The 24963-nt window shown below is 73.7% G+C and overlaps 2 protein-coding genes across 3 annotated transcripts; one reads left to right on the top strand and one right to left on the bottom strand.

The window, feature by feature from the left end:
- The first annotated feature begins 1432 nt into the window (after nt 1-1432).
- On the top strand, nt 1433-16682 carry THRA (thyroid hormone receptor alpha). 2 transcript variants are annotated; one of them, XM_072885849.1, is made up of 10 exons: nt 1433-1526; nt 7308-7367; nt 8058-8261; nt 9409-9470; nt 10836-10936; nt 11018-11165; nt 11401-11606; nt 12021-12167; nt 12254-12512; nt 13546-16682. In XM_072885849.1, exons 3-10 carry the CDS (start codon nt 8209-8211, stop codon nt 13794-13796), a joined length of 1227 nt encoding a protein of 408 aa, XP_072741950.1. In that variant the 5' UTR covers nt 1433-1526; nt 7308-7367; nt 8058-8208; the 3' UTR covers nt 13797-16682. The 2 variants fall into 2 exon arrangements, with proteins under 2 accessions (XP_072741950.1, XP_072741951.1); XM_072885850.1 differs by lacking the exon at nt 1433-1526 and adding an exon at nt 1734-1752.
- Nucleotides 16664-22416, bottom strand: NR1D1 (nuclear receptor subfamily 1 group D member 1). The gene is given in 7 exon segments (XM_072885848.1): nt 16664-17262; nt 17352-17562; nt 18145-18926; nt 19322-19466; nt 19553-19641; nt 19734-20063; nt 22222-22416. Coding segments are annotated over 7 exon segments (1785 nt in total). The 5' UTR covers nt 22250-22416; the 3' UTR covers nt 16664-17062.
- Between the last annotated feature and the right edge of the window lie 2547 nt (nt 22417-24963).

Genomic DNA, 24963 nt, shown 5'->3' with positions numbered 1-24963 from the left:
CCATCCCCCTCGTCCCCTGGGTGCCTCCGCACTGCCTGTACAGCCCAGGCAGGGGTGGGTGACGGGGCTGGGGGGCGGCCAGGCCGAGCCCCCCGGGGGCCCCAGGGCCGAGCTGCGGGGGCGGGGGGCACACACCCGGCAGTGGCCCTTTAAGCCCGGGCATGATGGGATGTGTAGTCCGGGGGGGCGGCTGGGCGCAGGGGCTGCTGGGAAGGAGGTGGGGTGGGACGGGCGAGTTGGGGTGCTGCGCGGGGGGGGACCCCCAGCGATCCCCCCCTCCCCGCGCCCCCACAGTGCAGGCCGCCACCCACGGCCCGCCCCACGGCGGGGTCCGGCCCCAGCCCCACAGCGGACCCCTGCCCCCCCAGCCCCACACCCCCGGGGGCGCAGGGGCAGGGCCCGCCCGCCGTGGGGGTGTCCCGTGGGGCGGCGGGGCCGGGGCCGGATCCTGCGCGGGGCGGGGCGGGGCCGGGTGTGTGCCCCCCGTGCCCGGCGTGTGCCGCCGCACCGGGGCCGGGCTGGGCACCCCGGGGTGCGGAGCTGGCCCCCGCCCCGTGGGCCCCGTCCCCAGCTGCTCATGAGCATCATCTCCAGCTGTCCCCAGCTCCCCCCGGGTGCTGTCCCCAGCCGTCACCCTTGGCACTGTCACTGCATCCCTTTGGGCGCTGTCCCCGGCTCCCCGTGGGCACCATCCCCACCCTGTGATGGGCACCGTCCCCAGCCCCGCTTAGGGACTGTCCCCAAACCCTGTGGGCAGTGTCCCCAGTCCCCATTGTCACTGTCACTGCATCCCTGTGGGCACCACCACCTCCACCCCGCCACGAGCACCATCCCTGGGGCCCTGTGGTCCCCAGCTCCCCTGGGTGCTGTCCCCAACCCCTGTGGGCACCTTCCCCAGCTCCCCTGGGTGCTGTCCCCAACTCCTGTGGGCACCCCATTGTCACTGTCACAGCATCCCCGCGGGCGCCCTCCCCACTCCCCGTGGGCACCATCTCCACGCTGCCACGGGCATCGTCCCTGGGCCTCTGTGGGCACCGTCCCCAGCCCCCCCCTTGGCTACAGACCCCAACCCTGCGGGCACCATCCCCTGTCCCCGTTGTCACTGTCACGGCATCCCCGCGGGCACCGTCCCGGGCTCCCCGCACGCACCATCTCCACCCGGCCACGAGCACCGTCCCCCGCCCCGTGGCCCCCGTTCCCCTCGCCCTCCCCCCGTCCCCGTCCCGACCCGTGGGGCCCCCTCCCGGGCCCGCCCTCCCTTCCCCGTCTCCGCCGCTCCCCCGTGGGTCCCCACGCGGGGTCCGTGGGGCGGGCGCGGCGGGTGCAGGGAGCGGCTGCGGCCGGCGGAGGGGGCTGCGGCCGCGGCGGAGCGGGCGGGCGGGCGGCGCGGCGGGGCCGGGGGAGGAGCCAGGCGCCGTCGGCCGCCGCCGCCGCTGCGCCCCGCTCCGCTCCGCGCCCCGCTCCGCTCCGCGCCCGCCGCCCGCCCCGCGCCCGCCGCCGCCGCCGCCGCCGCCGCCGCCGCCCAGGTACGGCCCGAGCGGGCCCCGCCGCCGCCCCCCGCCCGGCCCCGCCGCAGCCCGGTTGTTTACCGCCGGCCGCGGCCCCCCCCGAGCGCCCCCGGCTGAGCCCGGGCGCAGTTCGGTGCGTGCAAAGGGGGGATGTCGGGGCGGGGGGCCGGGGGCCGGGGGGGGCGGCGGGGAACGGGGAGCGGGGGGGCCCCGGCCCGAGCGCGCACCGGGAGGAAAAACACGGGTAAATATTCTTCTTGAAAAAATCCGGGCGTTTGGCGGGGGGGACGGGACGGGACCCGGGGGCCGCGTCCCCCGTGGGGCCGGGGGAGACGGGCCGCGCCCCTCCCCGCTGCTGCAGCGCGGGGCACGGCTGCTGCCCACCGCCCGCCACGCCACGCCACGGCCGGGGAGGGGGGGCGGGGGGCCGTGCACGGCGGGCAGCTCCCCCGCCCGCCTGCAGCGCCGTGGCCCCCCGGCCCCGCGTCGGCTGCGTGGCCGTGGCGTGGCGTGGCGTGGCGGGGGCCCGTGGGCCCGGGCCGTGGCGGCGGCGTGGCTCTGCGGTGACGGGTGCGGGGCCGAGCCGCGGCGGGGCCGTGCCGTGGGCAGGTCGCGGGGCCGTGCCGTCTGCAGGCCGTGGTCGTGTCGCGGGGGGAGGGGGGGGGGGGGCCGTGGCCCGGCCGGGCCGTGACGGCGCCGTAGGGAGGCCGGGGCCGCGCCGTGGGGGGACCGTGGGGGCTGTGGCCGTGCCCCGTGGCCGTCCCCGCCCGCTCCCGCTCCTGGCAGCGGCGGCAGGAATGCCTGCGATTTTTTAAAAATTTTTTAAATTATTTTTTTCTGCGCCGGGAGCGGAGCGCCGGGGGGCTGCGGGGGGGGGGGGCGGTTCGGCCGCTCCCGGCTGGGGCAGGGGCAGCGGGGGGCGTCCCCGGCGCGGGGGGGGGGGGGGCTCCGGCTCCGCACCCCCGGGCTGCCCCCGCCGAGCGGGGCGCGGGGCGTGGCGGGGGCTCCCCTCCCCACGCCGCTCCGCGGTCCCGCGGGGGCGGAGGGGGTGGGGGGCGCGGACTGCCGCGTCCCCCCCACCCCAACCCCACGGGGGGCCGGATCCTGCCCCGGGTGCGGCGGTCGCGGTGCCGCCGGCGGGGCGCGGGCTGCGGTCCCGGCCGGCCTCCGGTGCGTCCCCCCGCGCGAACCGGGGAAACTGAGGCAGGGCAGCCGGGCGCCGCGGCCAAGGTCACCCCGGGACCGGCCGGCCTTGCCCGGGCCTCCGGCTCGACCTCCCCGCCGGCCCGGCCGAGCCGGCGGCCCCGCGCCGACCTTCAGCCGCGGCGGCCGCCGTGACCCCCGCGCCGCGGGGCTGACACCGCCGGCACCGGCCGCGGGGGGGGCCGGGGCTGCGCCTCACCCCGCCTGACCCCCGCCGGCACCGGGGACCCCCGGGGCTCGGGCGGGGAGGGGGGGGCCGGGGCCGCCGTGGGGCGCGGGCAGGCCCCGGTGGAACCGGTTTGGGGGGGCTCCCCCGCCCGGGGGGTCTTGGCGCATCCCCCCCCCCACCCCCGGCGCTGCCGTGCGGCTGCGTGTGCCGCCCCCCCCCCCCCCCCGCAGCTGCTCGCCCCCGCCGGGGCACCCCCCCACCCCCCGGGCCGGCAGCCGGAGGGGTCCCCGGGCGGGGGTCCCCGCCTGACACCCCCCACCCGGCCGCGGCCGTGACCTTCGCGGGGCCGCGGCGTGGCAGCCCCGCGGGCGGGGGTCCGGGGTGTGTGTGGGGGGGAGGCTCGGAGGGGGGGAGCTCGGTCCGGGCGCTAAGCGCCGTCCACCCCCGGGGCCCCGCTCCCCGCGGGGGCTGCGCCCGCACCCCCCGTCCCCTCCCTGGGGGCGGCGGCTCCAGGAAGCGGCCCCCCCGTCGCTCCCCGCCCCGCCGCGCACTTTCCCGGGGCAGCGAGCGCGGCTGCCGGCAAAGCCTGGAGCAGCAGCCGCCGGGCCGGGCCGGGTCGCCCCGGGGGTCCCAGCCCGCGGCCCCCACCCCCCCCCCCCGGCCCCGCCGGACCCCGCGCAGCCCCCGGTGCGCGGTGGAGCGCGGGGGCGGGGCCGGACGCCTGGGTCCCCTTCCAGGCGGCGAGGGGGGCAGCAGGAGGAGGAGGAGGAGGAGGAGGGGGGGATGCGGTGAAGGCGAAGGCGGGCGCGGGCAGGACGCCCGGGGCCCCGCTCAGGCTGGATGCGGCCGGGGGACGCCGCGGGGCCGGGACCCCCCCGGGGCGGTGTCGCACGGAGGTGGCCCCGGCACTGCGGACCCTCGGCCTGCCCCGGCCGGGCAGGGGTCGGGTGGCCTTGGGGACACTGCGGGGACCGTCCCCTGCGTCCCCTTCCCGGGCTGGGGTGGGCTCCTCCCGGACGGGCTCGGTGCCGGTTCCCGCGTCCCACTGGCGGTGCCGACCCCGAGGTGGCGGCTCCGTCCCCCCTGCGAGTGGTTGCCCCCGGGGAGGGAACCCAGGAGCCCCCCCTCATCCGGGTGCACGTGAACCGGAGCCCCCGATTTAGAAACGTCCCCATCCCCGTGCCAAGCTCCAGGCGCTGAGAATAGCTCCCCAGCGTCCTGGCACAGAGTCCCCAGGGACGGGGGCACCCCGCGGGGCTCAGGACCCGCAGCCACCCCGGCAAGCTGAGACCGTGAGCACTCAGCACATGCCAGGTGCCTGGGGGGTCCCCGTCAGGTGTCCTTCGTGGTCAGGAGGAGCGGGGGCATGGGGATCCGGCCACGTCCTGCTGCGCTGGCACGAGGGGCACGGTGCTGGGGGAAGCGGCACCGTGGCTCTTCCTCTGCCGAGCAGCTGCCCGCCGGCGGCCCTGGTGGGATGGGGAAACCGAGGCACGGCCAGGAGTAGCCAAGCAGGGCGGAGGGAGCGGATCCGGGGCTGCCGCCTCGTCCCAGCCGCACGCTTGGCCGCCGCAGGACGGAGCGGCCAGCGTGGCCTCGGTTAGACTTAACGGCACCAGGAGTCCCTTGGGGTTCGCGGCGGCTGCGGGGCCGGGTGGCGGTCGGGGTCGCAGCACAGGTCCCCGCAGCGGTGATCCAGGACCCGTCAGAGGTGTGAGGCCGCGGCAGCCCGTGGGTGCCCGGTCAGCGCCGGGGCAGGTCACCGTCCCTGCGGCCGCCCGCCCTTGCTCGGGTCGTGGCTTCCCTGAGCTGCCGAGCTCCGGGGTGGACGGGGCCCCGGTGCCTGCCTGCCCTGGCCGCAGCAGACCCAGGCTTGGCCAGCCCGTGCCGCGGCACGGCCCGGACCCCGCGTGCGCGGGGAGGGGGCACCACGCGGGTCCCCCATGGCACGGGGTGGGCTGCCCTGATGTCAGGCCCATGGCATCCCCTGCGCTCGGGCTGCCCAGCTGCTGCACATGCCTGGGATTCCTGCAGCCTCCCGGCACGCCAGCCCCACTGCACGCTGCCACGCGTGCCCCACGGCACCGGGCACCCCACCGCACCAGGCTGTGCACAGCACCGGGCATAGAATGACATGCACCGGCAGAGGTGTGGGGTGAGCACAAGGCACCGGGCGAGGACACGCATGTGGCGCCGGGCGCAGCCGCACGTGTGGGCATTGGCGTGTGCCGGGTGCTGCCAGCCGTGCCACGGCAGGTGCCCCCGTGTCTGGCCGTGCTCCCACGGCACGGGCGTGCCAGCCGGTGCGGCCGGGGTTTCTCCGGCTGGGGCAGAGCAGTGCTGCTGCCCCGCTGCCTGCCGTGCTGCTGCCCGCGGCTGCCTGCACAACCGGGCATCGCGTGCCGGTGTCCGGCGGGTGTGGGACTGGCGGGTGTGCTCGTGGCGCCCTGCCCCCAGTCTGCGCTAATCGGGCTAATTGGCACCCTGGCTAAAGCGCTTAGGCCCTCACCTCCCTGACCCAGATGGCAGCTGGGCGGGGGGAGGGGGTGCCCGGGACCCCCGGAGCCCATCTGTCCCGGGGGGCAGGGACACTGATGGGCGTCCCCGAGGGGCATCCCCGGTACCAGCGTCTGGCTGCACCGTGGCGGCCGGTGCCTTCGCGGAGGGGTGTCCCCCAGGCTGTGGTCCCCATCCCGGGGGGGGTCCTTGGGGGCGGTGTCCCTGGGGAGCGGGGTGCTGGGTGCCCCCCGCGGGGCGACGTGGCTCCCGCCACCGGCCCAGCCCTGGACTTTGCCCCCAGGTTGTTTTCCATCACCTGCAACCACCCGACTCAGCAGAAATGCTCCCTTGGGCGTGGGGCTGGGCTGGGAGAGGCGCGAGGTGGGGGCCCCCGCCGACTGCCACCCCACTCCCACCCAGCCCCGCACCTGGTCCCGCAGGGTGAGGACGCGTGGGTTGGGGTGCCAACCGGCGCGGAGGGGGGCTGAGACCCGACTGCGCTCATCACAGGTGTCCCGGAGGAGGAGGGGAGCCGCCTCCCTTGTCTGTCTGTCTGTCTGTCTGGGCCGCCCCAGCGCGCCCAGGATTCCTCGAGCGACAGTTCCTGGAGCGGCACCGCAGGCTCGGCTGGGTGCTGGGTGCCGGCGGTCCCGGGGGTGTCAGCGGGGGCTGACGGGGGCGCTCACTGGTGCGGGCGAGCCCCGACTTAGTGACGCTGAGCCCTGGCTTTAGCCCTAAGCCCCTCTAGTTCGACACCGCTCACCAGCCAGGCTGCCCCGGTGGGGAAACTGAGGCAGCGGTGGCCAAGCCCACCCCACGCTTCAGAGTGCCTCCTGCCCGGGCCTGTGCCGGCTTCACCGTGGCAGCGACGTGCCCTGGCCCCACATATGCACCGAGCGGGTCGGGGCTCTGCTGGTGCGCGGGGTCCCGGGGGAAGGGGGGCGGGGGGCCGGTGCCCGGCGGGGCCGCGCAGCCCTGGCACCCCGCCAGTGCCTATACTTGGAAGTCTCCGCGCGCCGTTCCCATATGGAACAAACATTTGCTGCAGCCCCCGGCCGCACCGCCCCGGCTCTATAGGTACCGCTGGCGGCCGGCCCCAAAGCCTGGCCTGGAGCTGTGGTGAGGAGCCCCGGCCCCTCCTCGAACCCCCCGAGGTGGGGAGGGGACCCAGGGGTGGTGGGGTGCCCTGTGGGGTACCCTGTGGGGTGCCTCGGTTTCCCTGCAGAGGCAGTGGCGGGCGATGATCCCCCCCAGGGCACGCGCTTGGGCGTGGCGGGGACCCCTTTTGAAGCCCCCCCCCCCCTCCGTGAGTCTCACACGCGTGCTCACCCCACGGAGGCGTGGGGTGCCAGCGCGCACCCATGGGTGCAGCATCCCTCGCCCCCATCCCCGTGCTGCCCGGGCATCCCCGGCTGGAGGGGGGCCAGGGGGCCGGGGTGCCCCGCGGCGTAGGGGTGCCGGGGGGGGGGGACGGGGCGCAGCCGAGCCCCGGCCGCTGCGTTTTAAATCCGCCGGAGGAATTTCTGCCGCGGCCAAGACAAACGTGACCTACTTTCTGCCTGTCCCCGCACGGAGCGGAGGAGCCCGAGGGCCAGGCACGGTGCCCGGCGCAGCCCCACGCCCCCCCCCCACCCCCCGGCGCGGGTTGGGGGCCCCCGCACCCCCACGGACCCCCGTGCCGGGGCGGGTCACCAGGGGTTCACGGGGGGGCGCTTGCAAGTGGGGCCCCCCCATCCTGCTGGGGTGCTGCAGGCGGGTAGGGTGGGTGCTGGGCACCCGTGGGGACGTGGAGCTTGAGGGGGGAGCGGGGGGGGGGTCCACTGGGGTCCTGCCTTTGTCTCCCCACCACGGGGGTTTGCGGGGGGGGGCAGTGGGTGCCCCCGGTGCTGCTCACGCCCCGGTCCCACCGCGCCGTGTCTTTGCCGCAGGAGAGCTCGCGGAGGAGGGATCGCCCGGCTCCCCCTGGCCCCCCCGGTGCCCCCCACCCCGTAAGTCTGCCCTGTCCACCCGGCACGGGGGGGGCCACGTGTGGGGCGAATGCATCGGGGCTCAGCCTGGCCCCTGGGCGCGGCATCCATGGGGGCTCCCCTGGGCGGGGGGGGGGGAGTCTGCTCTCTGCACCTCCACCCCCTGGGCTCCCCCCACCGCTTGAGGGGGGCCCCCCCAGCCCTGCCCCACAGCTGGGTGCAGCCACTGCTGCGCACACTTGCGCTTCCCCGCACGCTCTTGCACGGCCCTGCGCACCCGTGCACGCTTTCGCACACCCCGCACGCTCTTGCACAGCCCTGCACACCCGTGCACGCTCTCGCACGCCCCGCATGCTCTCGCACCGCCTCGCACACCCGTGCGCACTCCCGCATGCCCCGCGTGCTGTTGCACGCACCCTGCAAGCCCTCGCTCACTCCATGTGTTCTTGCACGTCCCTCGTGCTCTCGCCCAGCCCTGCGCGCTCTGCACGCCATTGCACGCTCCACACGGCCTTGCACCCCCTGTGCGCTCTCACCCAGCCCCGCTCGCTCCTGCACGCTCTCGCACGCTCCTGCACGTTCTTGCACCCCCTTCACGCTCTCGCCCAGCCCTGCACCACAGCGTGAACTCCCCGGGGGGGCCGCCCAGGGCTGCGGCCCTCACCCCCCGCTCGCCGGGGGTCTGGGCTCAGCCATGGTTTGTCTCAGCAGGGTCCGGCCCGGGATGCTGCGTGGAGCTGAGCACTGAGGCGGGCGCCATGGGGCGCGCGTCGTAGCCCCCCGCCGTGGCCCCCCCGCGCGTGGCACCGGTGGCGGAGCCCACTCGGTCGGTGCTGAGCGCTCCTTGATGGAATTGCGGTGAATGGAACAGAAGCCCAGCACCCTGGACCCGCTGTCGGAGCCAGAGGACACCCGGTGAGCCCCCGCCCCAGCCCGGCACGGCTGCTGCAGCCCCCGCTGCCCCTGGTGTCCCCGTGCCCCGCGTGTCCCCGTGCCCCGGGCATGCTAATGCCCTGTGTGTCCCCATGCGTCCCCGTGCCCTGCGTGGCCCCGTGCCCTGTGCATCCTCGTGCCTTTTGTGTCCCCAAATGTCCCCGTGCCCGGTGCGTCCCCGTGCCCCGGGTGTCCCCGTCCATCCCGGCGTGGTCGCGTCCGCGCCCCGCGCGTCCCTGTGCATCCTCATGCCCGGCGTGTCCCCACGTGTCCCCATGCCCCGGGTGTCCCCCTGTTCCCCGCATGTCCCCACGCGTGCCCGTGCGTTCCCCACTCGTGCCCGTGCCCCCGCGGGGGCCTCTCCCAGCCGCCCCCTTCCCCGGCCGGGGCCCCTCGGGCCACCCTGTCCCGGGGCTATTTCGGGAGGGCCGCCCGCTCTCACGTGCCCCGGGGGGAGCCAGGCCCGGGGTCACCTTGGGCTGGAGCCCGGGACCCCCCCCGCGCCGCGCCCGGGCGGGGGCTGCGGGGGCGCCCCGGGTGCAGGTGCCCATCCCCGTGGCCTCGGGCCCCCCCGGCCCGGCCGTGCCAGGCGCCTCCGCCAATGGGCTGGTGCCGTGCGGGCGAGGCGCGGACCCCCGCCGCCAGCCATTGGCTGAGCCCCTCTGATGTCACTTCCCCGCTGAGCCAAAAGGACATTTTGTCTTTGACTGTAAATGAGCCCCTCCCCCTCCCCTCCCCAGCCCTTCCTCGCCCCTCCCCACCCTCCACCCCTTCCCTTCCCTCCCCACCCGCCACCCTTTCCCTTCCCCTCCCCCCTTCCCTTCCCCTCCCCCACCCTTCTTCCCCCCCTTCCCCCATCCCCAGCTCAGCCCCCCCTCCCCCCCCCGGCCGTGCCGTGTCCCGGGTCCGGGGGTCCCCAGGGCCCCCACCTCACCCCGCACCCATGGGTCCGTGCCCTGGCACCCCAATGCCGGACCCCACGCATGGCATCACCCCTACCCGGCCCCCCGGCACACCCGGGCGAGGGGTCCCCACCTCCCAGCTGCGGACGGGGGGCGGGGGGGGGGCTGCAGGGGGGGCCGGGGCGTGGGGGGCCGGGGGCACCCTCCCAGCCTGGACCCTCCCGCAGGTGGCTGGATGGCAAGCGCAAAAGAAAGAGCAGCCAATGTTTGGTGAAGAGCAGCATGTCAGGTACGGGGTCCCCCCGGGGCCCCCCGGGCACCCCATGTCCCTGCCGGGCACCCCTGGGTCCCTCGGGAACCCCATGTCCTTGCCAGCCACTCCAGGGTCCCCCGGGCACCCCATGTCCCTGCCGGGCACCCCTGGATCCCTCGGGAGCCCCATGTATCTTCTGGGTCCCCCAGGGTCCCCCGGGCACCCCATGTCCCTGCCGGGCACCCCTGGGTCCCCCAGGCACCCCATGTCCCTGGTGGGCACCCCAGTGTCCCTCAGGAGCCCCATGTATCTTCTGGGTCCCCCGGGCACCCCATGTCCCTGCCGGGCACCCCTGGGTCCCCCAGGCACCCCATGTCCTTGCCAGCCACTCCAGGGTCCCACGGGCACCCCATGTCCCTGGTGGGCACCCCAGGGTCCCCCGGGAGCCCCATGTATCTTCTGGGTCCCCCAGGGTCCCTGGTGGGCACCCCATGTCCCTGCCGGGCACCCCAGGGTCCCCCGGGCACCCCATGTCCTTGCCAGCCACCCCAGGGTCCCACTGGCACCCCAATCTCCTGCCCCGCCCCCCCCCCGGCACCCCACATCCCTGCTGGGTCCCACAGGGTCCCTGGCACCCCACGTCCCCGTGGGGTGCTCGTCCCCCTCCACGCCCGCCCCGTGGCCGTGGGTCGGGCTCGGGCAGCGCTATCGGGGCCGGCAGCACCCTGGGGTGGGAGATAAGGGGGGCCCGGCCGGGCGCTGCCCCCCAGCCCTGCCCCATTCCCCAGCGGGGAGCGGCCGGCGCCGGCGGGATCCCGCCGGGCGGGAGGAGGGGCCGGTGCCGGGACCCGGGCGACGGCTCCCAGCCCGTCCCTCCCCGCTCTGGGGGGGCAGGACCCGGGGCCCCCCCCACATCCAGCACCCGCAGGGTGCCAGGGTGGGCTCTGGGGGCCCCCACGCCTGGGTTTGCTCCATCCCGGGGGTGGGGGGCGGGGATCTTGCGGTGCTGGGACCCCCCTTACGCATCGTGGGTGTTCCGTGCCTCAGTTTCCCCGTGAGGCCGGTGATGGGGGAGCTTGGGGGGCTGGTCCCCGGGCTGCCAGGCTGGGGGACCCCGGACAATAGCGGGGACAGTGGGCCATTGTGTGCCGGGGGGGGACAGGGACGCCCCCCCCGCAGCCGGCTGGGGAGCGGGATAATGGGAGCTTTATTGCTGCGGGGGGCTCGGGCAGCCCCCCCCCCCAGCCCCCCAGCCTTTAACCCTTCCCGTGCCAGGGCTGCCCGCAGCGGGGCGGGGGGCAGCGGCAGGGCTGGGGGCAGATGCTGCCGCAGGGGGAAACTGAGGCAGAGGGCGGTGGCAGCGGGGCGCGGCGGGGGTCCCTGACGGGCGGTGCCCCGCAGGGTACATCCCTAGTTACCTGGACAAAGATGAACAGTGCGTGGTGTGCGGGGACAAAGCCACCGGCTACCACTACCGCTGCATCACCTGCGAGGGCTGCAAGGTGAGAGGGCGGGGTGCGGGCAGGGGGTGGGCAGGGGGGGCCTCACCGGGGCTCACCGTGTCCCCCCCGTCCCGTCCCCAGGGCTTTTTCCGTCGGACCATCCAGAAGAACCTGCACCCCACCTACTCCTGCAAGTACGATGGCTGCTGCGTCATCGACAAGATCACCCGCAACCAGTGCCAGCTCTGCCGCTTCAAGAAGTGCATCTCCGTGGGCATGGCCATGGACCGTGAGTGCGGGGGGCGCGGGGGGTGCCCGCTGCTGCCGTAGGGACGGCTGGGGGTCCCGGCATGGCTGGCGGTGCCATGGGACAGCGCGGGGTGCCTGGTGCAGCTGCAGGACCGGGCCGGGGTGTCGGGCATGGGGTGCCACGCCGTGGGAGCGGGTCGGGGTGCCCGGCACGGCACGGTGCGGGGGGGGGGGGGGGGCCGGGAGGGTGCCGGCTGACGGGGGGCTCCCGGCAGTGGTGCTGGATGACTCGAAGCGGGTAGCGAAGCGGAAGCTGATCGAGGAGAACCGGGAGCGGCGGCGGAAGGAGGAGATGATCAAGTCGCTGCAGCATCGCCCCAACCCCAGCGCGGAGGAGTGGGAGCTGATCCACGTGGTGACGGAGGCCCACCGCAGCACCAACGCCCAGGGCAGCCACTGGAAGCAGAAGCGGAAATTCCTGGTGAGGGCACGGGGCGGGGGGAGCCCGCCACCACCACGGACCCCCGGCCCGGCTGGTGGCGGCTGAGCACCCGCACGCTCGGTGCACGCATGGCAGGCAGCGCTCGTGGTGCCCCTGCACCGGGGGGGGGGGGGGGAGGCGGTCGGAGCCGGGGGTTTGGGATGTCACCCGGGTGTCCTTGAGCTCGTCACCCCCAGGAGGGTTAAGGGGTGAGCGGTGACCGAAGGGGACAGCTGTGCCCTGGCGGGGTGGCCCTGGCCCCGTCCCCGCGGTGGCCCTGGCACACAGCTCCCTCTCCTGGCTGCTGCCCTGCGCCCAGCTCTGCCTCAGTTTCCCCCTCGCCATAATGGGGTCCCGGGGGGGGGACACACGCAGTCACACCGCAGCCCCCAGCCCTGCTGTCTGTCCCTGCAGCCCGAGGACATTGGCCAGTCGCCCATGGCCTCCATGCCCGATGGGGACAAAGTCGACCTGGAGGCATTCAGCGAGTTTACAAAAATCATCACCCCGGCCATCACCCGCGTGGTCGACTTTGCCAAAAAACTGCCCATGTTTTCGGAGGTAAAGAGGGGGCCGGTGGGGGGGGGGGTGGTGGTGGGGCCGGGGCCCCAGCAACTCCCCCCTTGCTGACGCCATCTCCCCGCCAGCTGCCTTGCGAAGACCAGATCATCCTGCTGAAGGGCTGCTGCATGGAGATCATGTCGCTGCGGGCGGCTGTGCGCTACGACCCCGAGAGCGAGACGCTGACGCTCAGTGGGGAGATGGCCGTCAAGCGGGAGCAGCTCAAGAACGGCGGCCTCGGCGTCGTCTCCGACGCCATCTTCGACCTGGGCAAGTCCCTCTCTGCCTTCAACCTGGATGACACCGAGGTGGCCCTGCTCCAGGCTGTGCTGCTCATGTCCTCAGGTAGCGGCGTCGGCGTCCGCCCCCGGGGCTGCTGGGGGGGAATAGGGTGGGCACCCCAGTGCCCGGGGAGCCATAGGGTGCGTGGGGTGGGCACCCCGATGCCCAGAGTCCTCAGCATCCTGGGAGTGCTTTGGGTGGGCACCCCGATGCCCAGAGCCCCCAGCATCGTCAGGGTACGTTGGGTGGGCACCCCGATGCTCAGAGCCCCCAGTATCGTAGGGGTGCAGGAGGTGGGCACTGAAATGCCAAGAGCCCCCCGCCTCCTGTGGGCATGTTGGGTGGGCACCCCGATGCCCAGAGCCCCCAGCGTCCTGGGGGTGCATTGGGTGGGCACCCTGGGGAAACCGTGCCCCGCTGGCTTTGGGGGGGATGTGGGGGGGGTACCCCAGTGCCCTGGGGTGCCTGGGGTTGGGCACCTTGATGCTGTGAGCTCTCGGAGGTGGGCATGGCTGGGAGCTCCCGGGGTGGGCACTGAAATGCCCGCTGCCCGAGGAGCTGGGGGGACACGGGGTGGGCACCCAAATGGCCCTGGGGAGCTGTGCCAGGCTGTGCCGGGGGAACGTGGGGTGAGCACCCTAATTCCCAGTGCCCTGGGGAGCCGTGCCGGGCTGCATGGGGGGGGTTACGGGGTGAGTAACCTAATGCCCAGAGCCCCAGGGAGCTGTGTCAGGGCGCAAGGGGTGGGCACCCCAATCCCCAGTGCCCCAGGAGGATGGGGTGGGCACCCCAATCCCCAGTACTGCAGCAGCCTGGGGGTACAAGGGGTGGGCACCCCAATCCCCAGTGCCCCAGGAGGATGGGGTGGGCACCCCAGTCCCCAGTACTGCAGCAGCCTGGGGGTGCGAGGGGTGGGCACCCCAATCCCCCGTGCCCAGGAGCACGAGGCGCACGGGGTGAGCACCTCAGTGTCCGGGGCAGCCGTGCCAGGCTGAAGGGGGTCTACAGGGTGGGCACCCCAGCACCCAATGGGGGGGGGCGTGTGGGGCATGCAGCCTTGCGGGAGGGCGAACCCCCAGATTCTCTGTGCCCGCAGACCGGACGGGGCTGATCTGCGTGGAGAAGATCGAGAAGTGCCAGGAGACGTACCTGCTGGCCTTCGAGCACTACATCAACTACCGCAAACACAACATTCCCCACTTCTGGCCCAAGCTGCTGATGAAGGTGACGGATCTGCGGATGATCGGCGCCTGCCACGCCAGCCGCTTCCTGCACATGAAGGTGGAGTGTCCCACCGAGCTCTTCCCCCCCCTCTTCCTCGAGGTCTTCGAGGACCAGGAGGTGTAGGGCAGCCACCCCCTCGTGCCCCCCCTCCTCGCTCTGCCCCCCACCCCCCAAATTTTTCTTATCCCTGCCCCCCACCCCACCCCCCACCCCCCCAGGGGCGAGGGTGGGGGGATGCTGCGCCCAGGGTGGGGGTCCCGCTGTGCCCCCCGTGGCCGCGCCGCCCCCCGCGCCCCAGGACTTGACGAATTTTGTTTGTTTGCACAGGGAAGGGCCCCCACGGTCGAGCGTGTCCTTTATTGTCCTTCTCTTCTTAGATTATTATTTTTTAAGCATTTATTTCCCTCCCTGAGAGGCTAAAATATTAAACTAACTGCACTTTGGAAGGAGAGAGGAGGAGGAGGAGGAGGAGGAGGAAGAGCAGAGGAGAGGAGAGGAGGGGGCTCTGGGCTGCACAGGGAGAGGCTGCCCCGGCCGGGGGGGCCACGGCCACACGCACTTTTGGCCAGGCAGCGGCGCAGGGGCCGGGGGGGGCCAGGACCCCCCCCGTAGCGGGGCGGGGGGCACGGGGGGCACAGCGGCAGCGAGGGGGACCCCAGCCCACGGGGGCGCAGGGCTGGTGGGCCCCCCCCAGCCCACTGGCCTCTGGGTCTGCCCCGGCTGGGGTGGCCCCCCCACCCCGCACCCCTTTCCCCCCCCCAATTTGGGGCCAGATTCGGGGCTTTGGTTTTCTCTGTCTTTTTTGGGCTGAGAGGAGATGATTTTGTGCCAAGCGCCGGCGGACGGTGGGCGCTGCGGGACGCTGGAGGGGGGGGTCGTGAGGACCCGCTGCGGCCGCCCCCCCCCACACACCCCCACCTTTTCCGTTGTCCTTTTTTTGTTGTTTTTTCCCCTCGTTCTCGTGGGTTTATTTGTCGTGTCCGTCAGGAGTTGCAATGGCCCCGGAGGTGCCGGCGCGCCGGGGGGGGCAGTGGGTGCCCCCCTGGGACCCCACACAGCCCCCACTGCACTACTGCCCCGGCCCCCTGGCAGCAGCACTTCGGGGGGCTGCACCCCCCAACCACCCCCCTGCTCCCGAGAGGGGCCGGGCTGTGGCGGGGGCCAGCGGGGGGCCGGGGGGGGCTGGGCGGCCCGGCTCGGCGGGGGGCAGGGCTGCGGTGGGGGCACCCGGGAATGGTTTTATCACCTTTTTCCCCCCCCCAGTTTAGGTTTGTGAATTTTTTCTTACCTCAGGCGGAGGCCGAGGGGGGGGCGCGGGCCGGGGGGCGGCCGGCGAGGCAGGCAGCCTGCCGGGGCCCACCTAAGCTAATATATATATATATATATAAATATATATAAAATATATAATTTTTGTAATTAAAAAAAAAAAATCTTTTTACGGGTCGTTTAAAAGCAGAAATCCCAACACGAGACACTTCCCCCCCACCCCAGGCACAGGGGGACAGGCCGGGCTCCCCACCACACCCCGGCCCCCCCCATGGGGGTCGTGTCTGGGGGCCCTGCCGGACCCCCTGCAGCCGGGTCGGGGGGCGCAGCGGGGCCATGGCATGGCAGGGCCGCGGCACCCGTGGGTGCCCGCGCAGCCGGGGGTGTCGCGGTGCCCTCGGCCCCTCGCAGCAGGGCCAGCTTTGCACTTGGTGCAAAATGTCTTAAAGTCTCACCCCGGGTGCCCGGCTCAGGGGGGTCCCGGCACGGCCCCCAGCAGGCACGGCTGTGCCGGCACCGGCTGCGGGTTGTGCAATAGGAGCCGGTGCCAGGAAACACTAAAGCCAGCACTGGGGGGCCCCCGCTGCCCGCGGTCACGCTCAGCCCTGCCCGTGCCCGCCGTCCAGCGCCGGCCTTAACACGTGCCTTCGGGCTGCGGCCCCCACGGCACGGTGCCCGGGCCATGCCCACGCCGTGCGACGCCGGTGCGATGGCCGTGCCGTTCAATGCTGGTGCAACGGCCGTGCATGCTAGAGCAATGCCCATGGGATGGCCACGCTGTGCCGAGCAATGCCGGCGCGGCGGCCGTGCGTGCCGGCGCGATGCCCGCGCGGTGGCCGTGCATGCTGGTGCAGTGCCGGTGCAGCGGTCGTGCCGTGCCGGTGCCGTGGCCGAGCCATGATGGTGCAGTGCCCGTGCAATGGCCAAGCCGTGCCGGTGCAGTGGCCACGCGTGCTGGTTCAATGCTGGTGCAATGCCGGTGCCGTGGCCACGCGACGGCCACGCCGTGCCCGTGTGTTCCCGTGCACAGTCCACGCGACGCTGTGCGCTGCCCGCGCGCTGCCCACACTCGCTGCCTGCCCGTCCGTCCGTCCGGCAGCGTGGCAGGGCAGACTGTCGCGGGACGTGTCTTAAGCAGCAAACGTGACCCCCCCGCAGCCGGGTGTGGGGCCCCCCCGGGCAGCAGCCCGGTGCCCTGGGGTGGCTCGTCCCGGGGGGCACAGCCCGGCCCCCTGCCCCGCTGGCCAGCACGCCTTCGCCCTCGCACTCCCCCCGCGCCCCCCGGGCCGCTCCCTCTCGTCTCCGTTTCGCGTCGCCATCGCACGTCCAGCGTCGGCCCCGGCTACGCCCGGGGGGGGACAGGACCGGTGCCCCCCCCCCGCCACCTCCCCGGGCCATCCCCGCGTCCCCCGTCCCCGCGGCCCCCCTCCCCCCCCAAGCACATACCTCATGGCTCCCGGAGCTACCCCTGCTTGGGGCTGCGTCGAGCCCAGCCGGCACGGCTCGGCACGTCCCGGCACGGCTCGGCATGGCCCAGCGCGGGATCCCCCTGCTATGCATGGTGCCGCGGTGGCGGTGGGGGCCGCGGCCGGCGTCGCTGAATGTAGGGCGCGGGATGGGGGGGGGCCGCTGAGCTCCGTGACAATCACAGTCTGTGACGTGCGATTTTAAACCCTTTTGTGTTTTGGTCAGGATTTTAAAGAAAGATATTTTTATGGTAATTGTTGCTGGTCTATTTTACTATATATTTATGTAATAAATATATGATGAAAAAAAAAAAAAAAAACAAAAAAAAACCAACCAAACCCAACCAAACCCACCCACACAGCTCGGCTGGATCCGGCCTCTGCTTTCCACCGCTGGCTGCCGGAGTGGGGGGTCCGGGGTGGGGGAACCCCCCCAGTGCTGCCAGCAGAGCCGTGGGGCTGGCGCCCAGCTGGGGGTGGGGGGGGTCCTGGCATCCCAGTGCCCACCTGGGGGGTGCAGCCCCCTGGGAGTCCGGCAGGCGCTGTGGGGTTCGTGCTGCCCCTTGGGGGGCTCGTGCGTGCCCCCCCCCCGCCCGCGGTGCTATGTACAGGGGTGGCGGGTGTGCGGAGGGGGGGTCCCTGGGGTCCGTTGGGGCCCTACTGGGCGTCGATGCGGAAGGAGAGCAGCTTCTCGGAGTGGAGGTTGTTGAGGGTGCGCAGGTCCGGCAGCTTCAGCAGCAGCTTGGTGAACCGCGATGTCTCCGCCGGGTGCGTCTTCAGCACGAGGGCGCGCAGGGCGCGGATCAGCGTCTCCTGCAGCTGCTCCACCGATGCCGTGTCCTCCATGCCCGAGCGGTCTGCAGGGACGGGGCGTCAGCGGGCAGGCAGCGACACGCACCCCCCCCACCCCACCGCCCAGTTCCCCCCGCATCACCCCCGCTCCCACCTGCCGAGACCAGGACGACGGCGGTGAAGAGCCCCAGCTCCTCGTCAGTGAGGTCGAGGGCGCTGAGCTTCTCGCTGAACTCGAACATGGAGCTGAGGAGGTCGCCCATGCCCATGCCCCACAGCTCCTCCAGGCTGTACTTCGTCCGGCTCATGAACGTCACCGTCTGCTCCTTCACGTTGAACAGCGAGGCGAAGCGAACCATCAGCACCTGCAGCACACGCGGTGTCAGCCGGAACGGGGCACCGTGCCGTGCCGGGGAGCATCCCGCAGCGCCGTGGGGCACCGTGCTGGGCTGCGGGGCACCGTGCGATGCTGCTCCATGCCACGGCTCCCATGCTGTGGGGCACCCTGCAATGCTGTGGGCTACTGCGCAGTGCCACGGGGCACCGTACGATGCCGTGCTCTGCGCCACAGCTCCGTGCCGTGGGGCACCGTGCAATGCTGTGGGGCACTATGGTGGTCCATGGAGCACTGTGCCATGCTGTGGGGTATTATGCAATGCCATGGGGCACCATGCCAGGCTGTGAGGCTCTGCGCAACGCCACGGGGAACTGTGCCCGCGCCGTGGGGCTCCATGCCAGTCCATGGGGCACCATGCAACGCCATGGGGTACCGTGCCAGGCCGTGGGGCACCGTGCAATATCGTGGGACTTCATGCTGGGCTGTGGGGCACCGTGCAATGCCGTGGAGCACCGTGCCAGCCCGTGGAGGACCATGCAATGCGTGGGACTTCGTGCCGCGCCACAGGGCGCCGTGCCTTCCATCGAGCGCTCGCCGTCCCGGGACGTACCTCGAAGGTGCCGGCCTTGAGCAGGGTGACCTGGTCGTGCTGGGAAAGGGCCTGGAAGCCGGGAATGTGCTTGGCGAACTCGACCACCTCGCGGACAGCGGGCGTGAAGCTGAGGGAGAAATCCTCCCAGATCTCCTGCACTGAGCGCCCGCTGCGGCCGGGCGGGTGGCTGTTCATGGGGCAGGCCTGCGGGCGATGGCACGGCTCAGCCCGGCGCCACAGGGCTCCCCCGGCCCCGCCGCCGTGGCACAGACAAGGCGATTAGTGCGATTAGCGGCTAAAAATACCCGGGGAGGGGGAGCGGGAGCCCCCGGGCGCTCACCGGCAGGACGTCCTTGGTGCCGCGGGGCCAGGGGCAGCCCCGCACCGGGGGCTCGGGGTAGGCGGGGGGGCAGAGCCGGGGCTCAGGGGGGCCGGGGGCCCAGGCGGGGGCGCGTCCCAGCGCAGGAGGCCGCTCTCGCAGGCCGGGGGGGGTCCCAGCTTGTCGTGCGCGTAGACGAAGATCTCCTTGTGGGCCTTGGCCACCTGGGCGATGACATCCTCGGTGGCCCCCCCGGGGCTGGGCGAGCGGGGGGGCGTCAGCTGCTGGGGGAACTGGGAGAAGCAGGCGGGGGGGGCGAGCGGCGGGGGGCCGGGGGGTGGTGCACGGCCCCCGCCCAGCGCTGGACCCTCGCCGGGGCCGGGCATCCCCGGTGGGGCACTGCCCATGCCGCTCATGGCGCTCTGCATCTCCGCCAGCATCCGCTGCTTCTCCCGCTTGGGGATGCGCCCGAAGCGCACCGCTGCAGGGGACACCGGCGTTACCGGGCAGCCCGGGCACGCTGACCCCCTCCCCCCCAGCCCTGCACGATATGGGGGCCAGGGGCTGCCGGGAATGCGGCTGCATCCCTACACCCCCCCCGCTTGGAGGGGACGTACAGCCCCGAGCAGGGGGGGACCCATCCCGGGAGGGGACGTACAGCCCCGAGCACGGCGCAGGGGGGGACGTGTCCCATGGGGCGTGCACGGCAGCCAGTGCAGGCAGGGGAACCCAGTCCTGGAGGGGACGTACGGCCTCAAGCACAGGGCACCCATCCCGGGAGGGGACGTACAGCCCTGGGGGATCGCACCCCCGGAGGGGATGTGCAGCACTGAACGTGGGGTCCCTGGATCTGGGGGGTCCCGGGGCCGAGCTCACCGTCACGGGACATGCCGACCAGCAGGCACTTCTTGAAGCGGCATTGCTGGCAACGGTTGCGGTTGATGCGGACAATGGAGCAGTTCTCGTTCTTGAGGCACTTCTTGTACTGGATGTTCTGCTGGATGCTGCGGCGGAAGAAGCCCTGCGGGGCACGGGGGGGGGGTGTCACTCGGGGCCCCCCCCCAGCACAGGAGGGGCTCCGCGCCGCCCCGGCCCCATCCCCGGTACCTTGCAGCCCTCGCAGGCATGGACGCCGTAGTGGAAGCCAGAGGCGACGTCCCCGCAGACCTTGCAGAGCAGCACCATCCCGTTCAGCTCTGCCGAGGGACGGGGGTGAGCGGGGTCACGGGGTGCCCACTTTGGGGGGGGGACGACACCACCCGCCGCCCCCCCTGCCCGCCCCACTCACTGGTGACGGTGCTGCCGGCTTTGCTGGGCGAGCTGCGGCGCCGCTCGTCCGCGGGGACCTGCTGCACCCCGGGGAAGTTCACTGAGGAGCAGTAGGATGAGGAGGAGGAGGAGGAGGAGGATGAAGGGGAGCCATCCTCACGGGGGGCCAGCGAGCCCCCGCCGTAGGCACGGGAGTCCTGGAGGGAGCCGGTGGGCGACGGGGGAAAGTAGGTGGGGAAGGGCTGGGAGCCCGACTGAGAGCTGCTGTTGGAGCTGTCGCTGCAGAGCGAGACGGGGCTGGTGCGGTTGGGCGAGGTGCCGCTGGAGCCCACGTAGCTGATCACACCGCCTGCGGGCAGAGCAGCAGGGCCACACATGCAGCGAGCTGCGCCGGGCTCAGCCTCCCCCGGCCGAGAGGGGACCCCGAGACGGGGATCGCAGCCCTAGGCGGGATGGGCAGGGGGTCCCCAGGGAAGCACCCCGGATGCATCCCGGACCCACGGACGTCCCGCTGCACCGCAGCCGCGCGTGCGCTGCCCGCCCTCGGTCGGGCACCGCGCCCGCCGGCTGCCACGGGTGCCGGCCCCACGTGGGACGGGGACAGCCGGGTTGCCTGGGTGTGTGCCGGCCGGGGACACGGGCACGGCACCCCGGAAGTGCCCACGGGAGGAATACGGGCCGGGAACCCGCCGGAGTCATAACCAGGAGATCACGGTGGTTACAGCCGCCGGCTCCAGCCCCGTGCCCGTGGCACAGCCCTGCTCTCAGCCCCACGGGTCCAGACAGAGCCCCACGGCACGGCCCCCCCCATGGCACCGGCGTGGGGGTCACAGCGCAGCCCCCTCAGTTGGGGGGACGCAGCCCCACTGCAGGGCTGCAGCAAAGGGAGCTCTGCACGAGGGAACGCCACAAAGGTGGGGACCGGCGCGGGGGGGGGCACACGCTCAGCCCCGGTGCTGCGCCTACGCCGGCCCTGGCAGAGGTCACAGCCCCCCCCCCCTCCACCCCATTCCCCCTCCACGCACGGGGTAGCGGCAGCGGCACCGGGCCACGGCTCTGGCTGACTCAGTGCCGGGACACGTGGAGGGCGACATTGGGGACACAGGGGATGGCCGGGGCCATGTGTCTCCCGCCGCACACGGTGCCGCTGGCACGGATGCCGCGAGCCGGAGCCAGCTTGCCGCTGTGGGTACATGATGCACCGAGCCACCTCCATAAAGGGGGTCACCGAATTGGGGACAGTGGGTCCCATACCACCACCCGCCCCCCCCTCAGGACTGCAGCTCCTGGGGACCCCCAGCTGCTGGGACACCAAAATACTGGGGGGATCCCCCCGCCCCGAAGCCCCGGGACCCCCTCCCGGGGCTTCGGGCGGGGATCCCCCAAGGGGTTGCATCAGGACGCGGGGGTCATTCCCGACCCCGCAGCACCGGGACCCCCTGGGGACCCCCCCCTCCAAACAGCCGCCCCGCCGCTTTCCGCCTTCCCCCCCCCAAGCTCAGGCGGCCTCACGCCGCCGCCCCACGTGCTCGCGCCGCACGTGGCCTCCCGCGGTCCCGCCCCTTCACGCTTTGCCCCGCCCCCTCCCCTCCATTGGCTTATCGCGACGCCCCGCCCCTTCTCGTTGCCCCGGAGATAAGCCGCCCCCCCTCCCCTCCCCCCCCCCGCGTTGCAAAGGGCCAGTGGGACGCGGCGTCCCCGCTTCCGGGTGTGACGTCACGAGGGGGGGAAGCGATGATGTCATGAGGCGACCAATGGGCGGGGGTGGGGCGGGGCTGCGGGGAAAACAAACTCCGCACGTGGCAGCGGCGGGGAGGGGGACACGTGCCGGGGGGGGGGAGGAGGAGGGGGGGGGGCATCGCCTCCGTTCCCGCCCCGTCCCCCCCGCACCTCCCGGTGCGCGTCCCCGCGCGGGGCGCCCCGGCACGCGTGGCACCGCCTCCGCCGCCCACGGACTGCCCGGTCCCCGCTTGCCCCCGTCCCGGAGCGCTCCCCGCCGGTCCCGGGACAGCCCGGGGCAGCGATCCCGGTCCTCACCCTTCCTGCCCCCGCGCCCCGGCGTTCAGGACTCCCCGGTCCCGGTCTCCGTCCCTCCTGCCCCGGCGACCGGTGTTCAGGTCGCCCCGGTGGCCAAGACGCCCCGGTGCCAGCGCGCATCCCTCCCTCCCTCTCTCCCTCCCGGGGACTCCCCGGCCCCGCTGCCCGATCCTTACCCCGCTATGCAGGACCGCCCGGTCCCGGTAGGAAGGAGCCCCGTTCCGGGATGCGGTCCCGGCTGCGCATCCTGCCCCGGTCGGGCGTGCAGGACCCCCCGGTCCCGGTGTCCGGCCCCCTCCGACTCGCGGTCTCAGCGCGCAGCCCCCTCGCTGCGGTCCCCGGTGCACCGACCCCGGACTCCGCTCCGCTGCTCGCGACCGCTCCCGGTGCCGGTGCCCGCACGGTCCCGGCGCTCACGGCCGCGGGCGGGGAGGGGAAAGGGGGGGGGGGAGCTCCGGCGGGGCACTGACCTGTGCTGCCGGCCTCGGGGGCGGCCATCCTCGGGGCGGGGAGGGGGCGGGGGGGGCTCCGCCGAGCCTCCCGCAGCCGGTACCGCGCCGAAGGGGGGGCCGAGGCGAGGGGAGCCGCGCCGAGCCGTGCCGCGCCGCCGCCCGGCGAGGGCTGTTGTGCGCCCGCCGCCCGCCCCGCCGCCCGCCCGGCACCGGCCGCGGCTGCGCACTGGGCCGCACGCGGCGCCGCCGCCTCCCCCATGTGATTCCCGGGGAGAGCCTCGTGCCCCAGTGACACACTTTCCGCCGGCGGCCCCGGCCCCGCGCCGCCGCCGGGGAGCCCGGGCACGAGGGGGACCCCCACGGCGGGGCCGCCGGCCGGCCCCGCGGGGAGCGGCACCGGCGGCCGGAGCGGCAGCCGGGACCCCCCCCTGCACCGGCCCCGGCCCCGGCCCCTTGCAGCACCGACGCCCGGGCGCTGCGTAGCGGCGGGCAGAGGCGGGGGGACCCGGGCGTGGCACTGTCCCCTGCAGCGGGGACACCCGAGCGTGGCACCGGCACCCCCGGCACCTTGCGTGGCACCGTCGTCTGCAGTGGGGACGCCTGTGGCCCTGCACAGCAGGGTCCCTGCACTGGGGACGCTCAGGCATGGCGCTGTCCCCTGCACTGGGGACACCGGGGGACACCTGTCACCCTGCACAGCAGGGTCCCTGCACCGGGGACACCCGGGCACGGCGCTGTCCCCTGCACCAGGGAGACCCAGGCACAGCACTGGCACTGCTGTCGCCTTGCGTGGCACCGTCCCCTGCACTGGGGACACCGGGGGACACCTGTCACTCTGCACAGCAGGGTCCCTGCACCGGGCACACCCGGGCATGGCGCTGTCCCCTGCACTGGGGACACCCAGGCACAGCACTGGCACCCCTGGCACCCTGCACTGCACCGTCCCCTGGGGACACCTGGGGACACCTGGGCACCCTTGTCACCCAGCAGAGCACGGTCCCCACACAGGGAACACCCCAGCACGACACCGTCCCCTGCACTGGGGACACCCAGGCACAGTGTGGCACCAGCACCACAGGACTCCCCCGCACCAGGGATGCCGGTGCACGGCACAGCCCCTGGCACAGCCCCAGCGCACACCACGGCACGGAACGGCCGGACCCCTGCCCAACCAGCCCGGCTCAGCCCCCTGCTGTGCCCCCCCCCCCCCCCCATGTCCCCCGTGCCCAGCCCCTGCCTGTCCCCAGTGCCACCAGGGCGATGCGCTGCCCACGGCGGGTGCCCGGCGTGGCACGTGCCTGGCAGCCGCGGCCCAGCCTGGCCCCGCTCTCGGCTGCCGCAGGGGCTGCCGTGCCACGCTGTGCCCACCGCCACGGCGCCGGGGCACAGCCGTCGAGCAGATCTGGGTCACGGCACCGGGGCCAGCCCAACCCGGCGATGCTGGGGTCTCCGTGGGTGCCCATGGTGCCGGGGGGGGAGGGTTTCAGGGGTGCCGGCACCCTCCTGGGTGCCACGTGCCGGGTGCTGCCCTGGCCCCCAGCCAGGAGGAGAAGGTGCAGAGCACGGACGTGCCAGCGCTGGGAAATCCTCGGAGCTAATCCCGCGGGAGGGGAGGCCTGGGGCGCCCTGGCCATGCGGGGAGCTGCCGGCAGGGCTGTGCCGGGAGCCCGCGGGGTGCCTGGGGGGACACACCCCGGAGCCCTGCGCCCCAAGGAGCCCCTGGTGCCAGCCCTGGAGGGTGCGTGGGGACATTCCTCAGCTGGGGGCCCCCGGGGACTCTCGCTGGGTGCTGGGGCTGCTCCCGGCTCGTGGGGCACCCCATGGCACTGGGGTGGTGGGGACACCCCGTCACCCCGCAGGAAGTGCCCTCGCCCTGAGTCACCGGGCGGTTGCGCAGTGCCCCGGCCACACTGCGGCCGGCACTTCCAGCAGGGAGAAACCCTGGTGGCTCTCGGAAGAATGTGTGGGGCCAGGCTGGCACAGGGACCAGGGGACCCGGGTGGCCACCTCCCCCGGGGATGGGTGACCCTCACTGCCCCGTCCCCGCTCACGGTGGTCAGCCATGCCCGCCCGTGCCCTGGCTGCCCTGAGCGTGGAGGTGCCACTGGCCCCACACGGCGCCTCGTTCCCCTCCCGGCACGTTCCTGGGCCGTGGCAATTAGCCGTGACTCAGCCGCTCATCTGGGTTCGGAAAATAACCCTGCGCATGGCGCTGCGGCACACGGCACACGGCACAGAGCCGGCCCTGCACAGTGATGCTCGGCTGGACCCCGGGGGTCCCTGGAATGGGTGTGGGGCTGGGAGGGACGAGATCAATCCCGTGGGGTCCCGCCGTGGGGTCCCGCTGTGGGGCTGGGACCCCGGCACAGTGGGTGGGTCTGAGGGTGCTGTGAGCAGGACCCCCAGGCTGGGTGCAGCCGGGACATCCCGGCAGCAGGGCGGGGATGCCGGCTGGGGACAGTCCGTGGACAGCAGGGCTGGGGCGAGGGGGCCACCAAAGCCACGGGGACAGCGGGGTGCGGCAGCTGGGCACGTGCCCGCTGTGCCCTGCACCGGACCCTCGGCAGCCCCATGGCTGAGCCATCCCAGGGACCCTCCCAGAGGCCAGGGCTGTGCCCCGGGGAGCTCCCCGTGGGTCCCCGTGCGCCCCGACACGGCTGTGCCCTTGCCAGTCGGTCCATGGCGTGGACGGGGCACCTCAACCCCCTCCACGGTTGTCACGTGCCACCGCGCTCAGGTGCCAGGTGAGCCCTGCCCGGA

This window comes from Ciconia boyciana, chromosome 22, assembly GCF_034638445.1.
Source record: "Ciconia boyciana chromosome 22, ASM3463844v1, whole genome shotgun sequence".
In the NCBI taxonomy this organism is placed as follows: Eukaryota; Metazoa; Chordata; class Aves; order Ciconiiformes; family Ciconiidae; genus Ciconia; species Ciconia boyciana.
The sequence above is the reverse complement of the archived record's forward strand: the minus strand, read 5'-3'. Positions and strand labels throughout refer to the sequence as shown.